The following is a 12,287-nucleotide window of genomic DNA, read 5'->3' on the forward strand; positions in this document are numbered from 1 at the left end:
CAACATGGCGAAACCGTGTCTCTACAAAAATTAGCTGGGTGGGGTGGTATATGCCTTAGTCCCAGCTACTTGGGAGGCTCAGGTGCGAGTATCACTTGAGTGGGAGGTGGAGGTTGCAGTCAGCCAAGATTGCACCAATGTACTCCAGTCTGGGGGACAGAGTGAGACCCTGTCTTGAAAAAAATAAAATGAATAAGGCCTAGTATGTACAATAGTATTTCCTTAATTTGGCTGAGAAGAATCACCCAAAAAGCTTATTAAGAGTACAGATTCGCCGGGCGCGGTGGCTCACGCCAGTAATCCCAGCACTTTGGGAGGCCGAGGCGGGTGGATCACGAGGTCAAGAGATTGAGACCATCCTGGTCAACGCGGTGAAACCCCGTCTCTACTAAAACTACAAAAAATTAGCTGGGCATGGTGGCACGTGCCTGTAATCCCAGCTACTCAGGAGGCTGAGGCAGGAGAATTGCCTGAACCCAGGAGGCAGAGGTTGCGGTGAGCCGAGATCGCGCCATTGCACTCCAGCCTGGGTAACAAGAGTGAAACTCCGACTCAAAAAAAAAAAAAAAAAAAATTTTTAAGAGTACAGATTCACAGGTTCCCCTCTTAGATATTATGGATAAACATCTAGGATAAAACAGAGTAATCTGTAGTTGGTAAGTAAGTAATTTTTAAAAAACCTATCAGTCACATGTGAGAAACACTATCCTAGATATTTGACCTAGAACATTTATGAATTCCAGGTATTCTGAAAGTACTGTAAACTAATAAAAGAAATAAATTATATTGCACATTATATTTTTTCCAAATAAAATGTATTCCAAAGCTAGCATAAAGTCAGTTTAAGGCAGGTGAATATGAACCCATGAAGAATGAAAATGGAACTAAATATATTTAGTGTGTTCTCTTCCTAGCTGGAGAATTTAACAAATAAGCAAGTGAATTACAGCAATTTGTGTTTTCTTTCAAGTACGTGACTTTTTACTTAAATGTGAGTGATTTACATCTGCTAAATACTTTCAGAGTTTGACTTACGACAGATTATTTGTTTCATGATTTCTCCTCTCTCTCTGATTAAGGCGTTTATAGAAAAAGGAACTGAATATATGAATTCGGTCAGCATCTTCTTTCTTCAGTTTTTCAAGCACCAAATATCTATATGATAGAAAAACAATTCAAATATAATGTAACACTTCACTTTATTTATTTATTTCTATTTTTCTGGAGACAGTGTTTCGCTGTCACCCAGGCTGGAGTGCAGTGGCGCCATCTCAGCTCACTGCAATCTCGGCCTCCCAGGTTCAAGTGATTCTCCCGCCTCAGCCTCCTGAGTAGCTGGGATTAGAGGCACATACAACACCCAGCTAATTTTTCTATTTTAGTAGATAGAGATGGGGTTTCATCAAGTTGGTCAGGCTGGTCTTGAACTCCTCACCTCAAGTGATCCACCTGCCTCAGCCTCCCAAAGTGCTGGGATTATAGGCGTGAGCCACTGTGCACAGCTATAGTTTACTTTATATTAAAAAGTCAGTAAATCTTTCTTCTTTAGAACCATCAATCTCTCTTCTTTAGAACCAAGGAAGTTATTAACAAAGTTTGATTAACTATCCAATTATCTTCAGGCAATGAAAACTGATGTTTGAAAATAAAATTATGACATAAAGATCTAATGTTTTAAAACGGAGTACATTATATGCAGTGAGATGAAATTGCATCACTGCACTCCAGCCTGAGCAACAGAGTGAGACTATGTCACAAAAAACAAAAACAAAAACAAAACCTTATTAAGCCGGGAACAGTGGCTCATGACTGTAATGCCAGCACTTTGGGAGGCTGAGGCAGGCAGATCACCTGAGTTCAGAAGTTCGAGACCAGCCTGGCTAATATGGTGAAACACCATCTCCACTAATAACATAAAAAATTAGCTAGGCATGGTGGTGGACACCTGTAATCCCAGTTACTTGGGAGACTGAGGCAGGAGAATCGCTTGAACCCAGGAGGCAGAGGTTGCAGTGACCTGAAATCATGCCACTACACTCCAGCCTTGGCACAAAAGAGCAAGACTCAGCCTCAGAAAAATAAATAAATAAATATATATATATTAAAAAAAAAAAAAAAACCCAAGGGCACATTCTAAATCTAGAGTAAAGCATATGTCTCCACATTATTCATAATAGCCCCAAAGCATAAATAACAAAAATGCTCATCAACTGACAAATGGAAAAATAAAGTGTTACATTTATACAATATAATATTATTAAAAATAGAAATCAAGTATTAACACATATAGAAAATCCTTAAAAACATGCTAACTGATAAAATCTACTCATAAAGACCACATATTTTATGGTTCTATTTATGCAAAAGGTCTATAATATAAAAATCCATAGAGATAGAGAAAAGACTTATAGTTGCATAGGGCTACAGGAGGGACTGAAAGAAAAAGTGATTGCTAATGGGTACTAGGCTTCTTTACGGGGCAATGAAAATGTTCTAATATTGACTGATTCAACTTCTGAATATACTCAAACACAATGAATTGTACACTTTAAATGGGTTAATTGTATCTTATATGTATTATGTCTCAATAAATCATTATGTATTATTTCATTTTTAAAAGTTTGGTTAATAAACCATAAAGACCCAGCAGTATAGTATTTTTTTATGAAAATAGAAAATAAAGAACTTGTACAGTGGTGAGGTGGTAACAATGAATCTGTAAAGTTATCTTACATTGGTTCAAATTTTTTATTGCTTAGTTTTTTTAAAATACATCTATAGTAAAACAAATAGCAATAGTCCTTTATATCACAAAGGGAAATTATGATATATTAAATTTGTTTATGATCCAAACTTTCTCACAGGACTTACACAAGTTCAAGCTTATCACCAGATTAATATTATGAAAATGAGTGCATACATCATTTAAATATTGAATGCTGGTGAAGCTGTTCAATTGCTATTTCATAAAATGAAGAATCTAATAACTTCAGAACTTCTTTAAGATGAAGTTAAACAATGATTTCAAGCTGGTCATGGTGGCAGGAGGATCCTTCGAGCCCAGGAGTTTGAGATCAGCCTGGGCAACATAGGGAGACCCTATCTCTCCAAGAAAATTTTAAAAATTAGCAGAGTGTAGTGGCTCGCACATGTAGTCCCAGCTACTTGAGAGGCTGAAGCAGCAAGATCACCTGAGCCAAGGAGGTCTAGACTTCAGTGAGCCATGATTGTACCACTGGTCTCCAACCTGGGCAACAAAGTAAAACTCTGTCTTTAAAAAAAAAAATTCAGCCAGCCATGGTAATTGCCTGTAATTCCAGCACTTTGGAGGCCAAGGTCAGAGGATTGCTTCAGCCCTGAACTTCAAGACCAGCCTGGGCAACATAGGGAGACCCTGTCTCTATTAAAAAAAAAAAAAAAAAAAAAATTTAGGCCTGATGCGGTGGCTCACACCTGTAATCCCAGCACTTTGGGAGGCTGAAGAGGGCAGATCACTTGAGGATGGGAGTTCCAGACCAGCCTGGCCAACATGGTTAAACCCCATCTCTACTAAAAATACAAAAATGAGCCAGGCATTGTGGTGGTGGGCTCTGTAATTCCAGTTACTCAGGAGTCTGAGACAGGAAAATCACTTGAAACTGGGAGATGGAGGTAGGAGGCTGCGGTGAGGTAAGATTGTGCCACTGCACCCCAGCCTGGGCAACAGAGTAAGACTCCATCTCAAAACAAACAAAAACAAACAAACAAAAAACAGGCTGGGCGCAATAGCTCAGACCTATAATCCCAACAATTTAAGAGGCTGAGGCAGGCAATCACTTGAGGTCAGTAGTTTGAGACCAGCCTGGCTAAAATGGGGAAACCCCGTCTCTACTAAAAATAAAAAATTAGCCAGGTGTGGTGACACATGACACGTGTTTGCAATCCCAGCTACTTGGGCGACTGAGGCAGGAGAATTGCTTGAACCCAGGATGCGGAGGTTGCAGTAAGCTGAGATCGTGCCACTGCACTCCAGCCTGGGTAACAGAAGGGGAACTCTGTCTCAAAAAACAAACAAAAAACAAAACAAAAAAGATTTTAAGGTTAACTTCTAACCATATGAAAGAGACTCTGAACATAATTTTTATTAAAATAATCCTTTTCTTCTCTACATTAACATTCCCCAGATGCACTGCCCTTCTACTCCTTATAATGTTGGCAAAGTTTGTTTAGAAGTTTCTTATTTGCAAAGTTAGAAATAGAGAAGAATTCTCAACTCTGGTAGTGGTAGTTACTCATTTAATAGTGAAGCTAAAAAAATTTTTCTCTTTTAAGTTCACTTCTAAGAATGTCATGAGACAAACATAAATTCAGATTCTTAAAAGCATGGATTTTGTTAGGTCCTTTGTTTTTTGGTATCTCCCTCAGAGAAGGCAGACCTCGTAGGTATGACGACTTTATAAAATTTGTTTAAATGTGAAACAGTAAAATATAAAGTGATTTGCTGAAAATATAAAGTCAGGGTGGTAAATATTAAAGCTCTACTATAATATAAAAAGTATAGAATATTTAAGTATGAAATATTCTCAAATGTAAGCAAAATACAGTTGTTCAACAAGATTTTACACTGAGCAATATGCTTTCAAAAACACAGAACTATTTTAGATATAAAGACTTAAATAGTTTAAAAGTAAGGGAGTGAAGAAATATGTGACATGTAAATGCAAATCAAAGGAAGATGAAGTAGTTATATTCATTTTGAACAAAGTAGATAAGGACAAGGAAGATTATCAAGGATAATGAGGAACATTACATAATGATAAAAGAGGTAAATTCTTCAACACATAAATGTGTATGTGCCTATCAAGGGAGCTTCAAAGTACATGGCAAAAATTGATACAGCTTTGAAATAAGCAGATAAATTCATAATTACAGTTGGAGATTTCAACAGCCCTTTCTCAATAATTGATAGAACAAGCAGGCAGAAAATCAGTAAGTATACATATGACCTGAAAATGTACTATAAGCCAACTTAACATAATTGACAGTCACCGAACACTCCATCCAACAATAACATTCATGTATACATTCACTTCTGGCTTTTCAGTAGCTTGGTTTGCATTAAAGTAGTATAAATTAGGACTGAGAAATAATATTTTTAAAAATTGTAGTAAAAACATATAAAATGTATCATGTTAACCATTCTGAGTTTAGAGTTCAATACTGTAAAGTATATGCACAGTGTTAAAAACAGATCTACAGGAACTTTCTCATTTTGTAAAACTGAACCTATGTCTATTAAACAACTTCTTTTCCCCTTCCCTTAACTCCCAGTAAACATCAATTCTGTTTTCTGTTTCCATGAATTTGACTACTTTAAAAACTTCATAAGAGAAATCATACTTCTGTGACTGACTTACTGTGCTTGGCACAATGACTTCAAGGTTCATCTATAGCAAGTAACAGGATTTCCTTCCTTTTTAAGGAGAAACGTATACATATTTCATTATATGTACATATCACATTTGGTTTATCCATTCAAAAGCACAGCAGGGTTGTTTCCATAGCAACATTCACCTCAGCTATTGTGACTATTGCTATGAATATGAGTGTGCAAATATGTCTTCAAGACTCTGCTTTCTGGTTGGGAGCAGTGGCTTATTTCTGTAATCGCAGCACTTTGGGAGGCCAAGGTGGGAGGATGGCTTGAGACCAGAAGTTCAAGACCAGTCTGGCCAACAAACTCAAGCATCTTCTGTACAAAAAGTAAAAAAATTAGACAGCTATGATGGTGTGCACCTGTAGTTCCAGCTACTTAGGAAGCTGAGGCAGGAGGATCACTTGAGTCCAGGAGTTTGAGGCTATAGGGAGCTATGACTGTGTTGCTGCCCTCCATCATGGGTGACACAGTGAGACCCTGTCTCAGAACAAAAAGACTCTGCTTTCAGTTCTTTTGGATGAGTAACCATGCAGTGATTAAGAATGGGGATATGTTCTAAGAAAGGCATCATTAGGTAATTTTGAAGTTGTGCATCAGAGTACTTACAACATCCTAGGTGGTATCAGTGTCCTACCTAGGCTACCTAGGCTATATAGTATAGCCTACTGCTTCTAGGCTATACACCTATACAGTATAGCAACTGTAACACAATGCAAAGTATTTGTGTGCCCAAACATAGAAAAGGTACAGGAAAAAAATGTTATTATAATCTTATGGGCTCGCCATCACATATGGTCCATAATTGACTGAGACATTGTTATGCAGTACGTAACTCTATACTCAGAAGTGGGATTGTTGGATCATGTGGTAGTTCCATTTTAATTTTTTGAGGAGCCTACATATTATTTTCCACAGTGGCAGCACCATTTTATAAAAGCTCCAATTTCTCCATATCCTTACCAACATTTATGTTTTTTTTTTTTTTTAAATAGTACTCATGTTAATGGATGTGAGGTGACATTGCGTTATGGTTTTGTTTTTTTAAGACAGAGTATTGCTCTTTTACCCCAGGCTGGAGTGCAACGGTGCCATCTCAGCTCACTGCAACTTCTGCCTCCCGGGTTCAAGTGCTTCTCCTGCCTCAGCCTCTGGAGTAGCTGGGATTACAGATGTGCCACCACATCCAGCTAACTTTGTATTTTTAGTAGAGATGGGGTTTCTCCATGTTGATCAGGCTGGTCTCGAACTCCCGACCTCAGGTGATTTGCCCACCTCAGCCTCCCAAAGTGCTGGAATTACAGGCGTGAACCACTGCGCCTGGCCTGCTCAGCTAATTAAAAAATTTTTTTGTAAAGACAGAGTCTCTTTATGTTGTACAGCTGGTCTCCAACTCTTGGCCTCAAATGATCCACCCACCTTGGCCTCCCAAACACCTGGGATTACAGTTAAGAGTCACTGTGTCTGGTCAGCTATGAACTCTGAAACACACCAAAAGGAAAAATGGTGCCCCTGAAATGGGAGGATAAACTAAACAGAATATAGTCCTGATGTTGAGCAGACCCTGCTCGTTGATGGTGATGTCAACTTCTTCTATAGGCTTGTTGATTTTCTTTCTAGTTGTTCTATCAATTGTTGAGACAGGGGTACTAACATCTCTGATTTTATCTGTGAATCTGTTTCTCCTTTCAGGTCTATCAGTTTTTGCTTTACACATTTTATAGCTCTGCTGTTTATTACATATACATTTAGGATTACTATGTTTTCTTGGTGGATCACTCTTCTATCATTATATAATAACCTTCTTGATCCCTGGTAATTTTCTTTGCTCAGAAGTGTATCACATTCTGCTTTCTTTTGTTTAATGTTTGCATAGTGTATCTTTTCTATCCTTTCCTTTCAACCTATATGTATCATTACTTTGAAGTTTCTTGTAAACAGTTCGCTGATTCCATCCTCTGTCCTTCCCATTGTGCTACTGAGCCCAGCCACTGAAGTCATTATGTTTTATATTTTTAGTTCTAAAATTTCCATTTGTTTTTTTCTTTACTTTTTATATTTTCATTTTTTGTAGAGATAAGGATTTTGCTATGTTGCCCCCAGGCTGGTCTCAAGTGATCATCTCACCTTGGCCTCCCAAACTGCTAGGATTACAGGCATGAGTCATCCATTTGTTTCTTCTTTATATTGTTTTCAGTTTTCATTTGTTTCACAAGTTGTCATCATGTTCATTAAAACATTTTTATGATGGATCCTGTATTAGTCTGTTCTCTCGCTGCTCTAAAGAACTACCTGAAAGTATCTGGGTATGGTGGTGCATGCCTATAATCCCAGCTACCTGGGAGGCTAAGTCAGGAGGATCACTTGAATGCAGGAGGCAGAGGCTGCAGTGGGCCGAGACTGCGCTGCTGCACTCCCGATCTGGGGAGAGAGGAATACTCCATCTCCCAAAAATGGAACTACCTGAGACTGGGTAATTTATAAAGAAAAGAGGTTTAACTGACTCACAGTTCCACAGGCTGTATAGGAAGCACAGCTGTGGAAGCCTCAGGAAGCTTAGAATCATGACAGAAGGTGAAGAGGAATGAAGTATATCATACTTCGTGGCCGGAGCAGGAGGAAGAGGGAGCAAAGGGGGAGGTGCTACATACTTTTATAAGCAATCAAATCTTGTGAGAACTAACTATAACAAGGATAGCTAGGGGGAAATCTGCCCCCAGAATCCAATCACCTCCCACAAGGCCCCTCTTCCAACACTGTGGATTAAAACCGGACATGAGATTCGGGTGGGGACAAAAACCCAAACTGTATCAGATGCTTTAAGACTTCTGTCAAATAATTCTGACATTTGTGGTCTTCTTGGTGTTAATGTCTACTGATTTTCTTTTCTCTTTAGTGTGAAATTTTTCTGATTCTGGGTGAGGCAAATAATTTTCATTTTAAAATTTGGACATTTTGAGTATTACAGTTTTTGTTTTTGGTTTTGCTGGTAAGTATGTAGGGCAATATAATTCTTAGGTTTTAGCAGACTTCCTCTGGCACAAGATTCCAGTGGGTAGAATGGTGTTACTTCATTATTGTGAGGTGGGACTAAAAGTACGTGTTCTCTACTAAACCTCCACTTGAAATTTCCTTAAATCACCTCTAATCTAGATTTCCACAATGTCCATGCCTGTCAAAACGGTCTTATGGAAATTCAATTATGATATCATTTTTCCGATCAAAACTTTCTCTTTATCACAATGTGTGTTTTCCCACCAAACTGAATTGCAACCACCAATAGGTATAAAATCAATTCAGCAGGTTCCAGCATCAATTTTTAAAAGTTTTGTTTTGTTCCATACTCAGAGCCAACAAAAATAAAAAATAAAGAAAAAAAAGTTGTTTTGTTTAATAAAACACAGTATAAGAAACTAAAAAATATTACAGAGAACTATGCATACTGATGCTGTTTTATTTCATATATATCATCCATTTTATATCACAAACCCATAAAAATAAAATACAAATTGATACATGTATAAACACATTGCACACAGGTGTATACATGTATATTCTGGGTCATAATGTAAGCTCTTCCAGGAAAGCTTCCTGGTCCCTCATATCTCCCAACCTCCAAAGATAATGAAGTATTTTCTCATCCGCTGTACAATGTTAATGCTTCTCTCGTTGCTTGAATTCCGTATTTGTGTTTCTTATAGGACCATAAACTTCTAACATTGTACTAGGCATTTTTCCTAGTACGTGATATGTACGATCTCATTTAATTCTCACAAAATTCTTTTTTTGGGGGTGGGTGTGGCGTGGGGGCAGGGTCCTGCTTTGTTGACCAGGCTGCAGCACACTGCCACCATCATAGGTCACTGCAACTTCAAACTCCTAGGCTCAGGTAAACTTCCTGCCTGAGCCTCCCAAGTGGCTGGGACGATAAGTGTATGCCTAGATTATTTTTAAATTTTTCGTGGAGACAGAGTCTCACTTTGCTTCCGAGGCTGGTCCTGAACTCCTGGGCTGAAGCAATCCTCCCACCTTGACTTCCCAAAGTATCAGGATTATAGGCATAAGCCATTTCACCTGGCTCAATTCTCACAACTCTTTAGACAGTATTCTCATTTTGAAAATGTGCAAAGACAGAAACAGATTAAATAACTCCCCAAATGTCACACAGTAAGTGGCAGAGGTAAAATTTAAAACTCAAAATGCCTGACTCTGGAAAACAAAGAAATAGGATATGGCAGAATGTTAAAGATTTAATAGAAGATTAGTGGAAAATTAACTTACTTCAAATAAAAGTCTATAATGACATCGTTTAAAAATTCTCCTTCATTTAGACAGTGCAGATCCTCATTGGTAACGGAGATGCCTCCCTTAGCTGGAGGTGGTGGATATACTATCAACCTGTAACAAAATTAAAAGAAAAGCAAATAAACAAATCTCTCTCTCTCTATATATACACAACTGAAATGTAATAAAACAGAGAAAGACATTTAAGATTATTGCAAAGATAAAGAAATTCTCTCACTTTTCTACTGGGCCAATGAAAATGGTGTGATTTTCTCCAGTTTCTTCTTCTTCATCAAAAAACTGAAATTCCTGTTTGCTTCTAAGTTGTATTTTAGATTCAAATGACACCTGATAAAAGAAATTAACAATTTATAGTCAATTAAGGAAAGTTTCAATAAAAAGGGTAAGCACAAGGCAAGAATGTGTTTCAATGCAAAAGGATTAAAAATATGTAACTAAAAAGTATGCATGATACTTAACAATTAAAACTAAGAAACAGGCAAAACTAGAGGCCACTTTCTTATTTTCTGTAGTTACTAGTCTCCCAACTTATGTAACAGTAAATTTCTAGTATCTTACTTCTCTCTCTCTCTTTTTTAATACTTTTAGAAGTCAGTAACTTCTATAAGATCTCTACTATTGACATTAAATTAGATAATGTTGGTAAAATTCAAAGAACTGTTCAAAAAAAACAGAGTGATTTTTGCCTCTGAGTTCAATGGCTGGGCAATCTGTAAGATGTAGGGGCAGAGGCTCAGGGAACACAGAAGTCTAATGAGTTTCAGCCCTCCACAGAGCTAACTGAAACAGGGGTTTCCTTGGAAGAAAGAACCTTCCATTGAAGTTTGAGTCCATTCCAGCTGCATTATGCTGCTCTTTTCTCCCTCTGGCACTATCTCCCTTGCCATTTATGCAGAAGAAAGAGAACCATTTCCCTTCCTTTTGTTCTTTTCTCAACCCACTAATTATATTTATAGCTCTTCTCTGGGGATTCCTTGCTCAACTGTCACAAAGATTGTGCTACAGATAGCCATATTTCCAAGTTTGTAGGCAGATTGAGAGATTTGTTCCCAATAAATTAGGTCAGCAAAGCTAAGTTGCTGTAATAGGACATAAAGTTTTAAAATTATGTTTATATTATTTACCATTATACTATGTGTTATAGTAGTATTGTGGCCTTTGATTCAGGTGGTTTCAGAGTTACCTAGCTATATGAGTAATTATTCCAGAACTAGATACATGCTTTGACAACAAAAGTCAAATAGCATGTATTCCTCATTTCTCCAGTTTTCAACCATATATGGCTATGTTACATACAAATGTACACCAGGGACCACAATTTCTTCAAACCTAAGACACGGGGTAACAATCCATTTGAATGTAGCAATGTATGCATATATATGTTGGAAGTAGGGTATAAAGAAGAAAGAAAGAGTGAAAAAAGATGATAAAGATTAAAGGATAGAATGCAGAGGAACTAAAAATGCTTCTGAAACCTGTATCAAGTACTATTTGTCATCTACCTACCACTGTTTTGACACAAGGTAGTTTACAAATCACATATAAAAGCAAGTAATTTTGAAACAGAATTAAAAAGATTTAACACTGAAATTAATGGTATTAAAACATACTTCCCTTTAAAACTACTCATAATTTAAGCATATTTTTTAAATTAAAAGACATAATTACAGTTTTGGTTTTGTTTTCTTTTTGCCCACAACTTCCTTTGATGCTGTCTTCATAGGTTCTTGTACAGGCAACAAGTCTGCCATTGGCTTCTTCAAAAAGAATTTTCGCAAAAAAATTGGAAATGTTATTCTTTATACCAATTTCATTAATGATACTTTCAAATACCATATTTGCCTGAGGATCAAGGCCATTTTGAAAAATTAAGATTATATACTGTTCTTCCAAATCTGAAAAGAAAGAAATATAACTGTAAGTCTAACATGCACAAAATAAGTACCGTAAACAGATACTTTTAAAGGGAATAACTATTAATTCTTTCCAGGAAGATCATCAGAAATCCCATTATAAATGTTCACAATGTCTGACATATAGTGGTTACACAACAAACACTGAAAAGAACAGTGTGTGTTACATGTCGAGGTCACCTAAGTTATTAGAAGGAAGGAACCAGAACACATTATTCAGTTCTAGAACAAAACTATTCACGATGTAACTAATTTACTTCATCGAATAAATTAAATCTATAGTCTTAAATATGTAATAGTTAACATTGTTGTCCAACACAAATAGGAAATTGCCAAGTGCACTGGTAGTATCTTAAGAGAATTTAACTGTAAAACAGCTGTTCACAAATGCACCAACTCTTGCAGATAATTAAGCTGAAATAGCAATTACTGCTGAAATGTATTTATCTTCTAAGCAGTCAAGCCATGCTGTGTTAAAGGTGAAGGAAAACAAACTGAAGAATCACATCTACACATTGTAAAGACTTAAGGCCCATTTTATGAACTTAACAACTTCCTATTCAGGCCAAGTTTCAAGATTTCCAGATTTACATGACTGATTTACACTGAATATTCCCGTCAGTTAAAAAATTTTTATATTACTCAGATTACAGTGT

The 12,287-nt window shown here is 37.0% G+C and overlaps 1 protein-coding gene across 10 annotated transcripts in view; it reads right to left on the bottom strand.

The window, feature by feature from the left end:
* The window catches only part of SENP6 (SUMO specific peptidase 6), a 115,961-nt gene that overhangs the window by 21,240 nt on the left and 82,434 nt on the right, over positions 1-12,287 (bottom strand). For all 10 annotated transcript variants that reach the window (XR_004268024.1, XR_004268023.1, XM_032275481.1 and 7 more), the window contains 4 exons: positions 11,387-11,613; positions 9,936-10,045; positions 9,695-9,811; positions 1,036-1,155 (listed from right to left, as the gene is read on the bottom strand). Coding sequence is in view for 8 of the 10 variants with exons in the window: in XM_032275481.1 (XP_032131372.1) it covers positions 1,036-1,155; positions 9,695-9,811; positions 9,936-10,045; positions 11,387-11,613 (574 nt within the window). In the remaining 2 variants the exon portion in view is untranslated. The remainder of the gene's footprint in view (positions 1-1,035; positions 1,156-9,694; positions 9,812-9,935; positions 10,046-11,386; positions 11,614-12,287) is intronic.

Source organism: Sapajus apella, unplaced genomic scaffold, assembly GCF_009761245.1.
Source record: "Sapajus apella isolate SASKATOON/1434 unplaced genomic scaffold, GSC_monkey_1.0 scaffold6, whole genome shotgun sequence".
Taxonomy (NCBI): domain Eukaryota; kingdom Metazoa; phylum Chordata; class Mammalia; order Primates; family Cebidae; genus Sapajus; species Sapajus apella.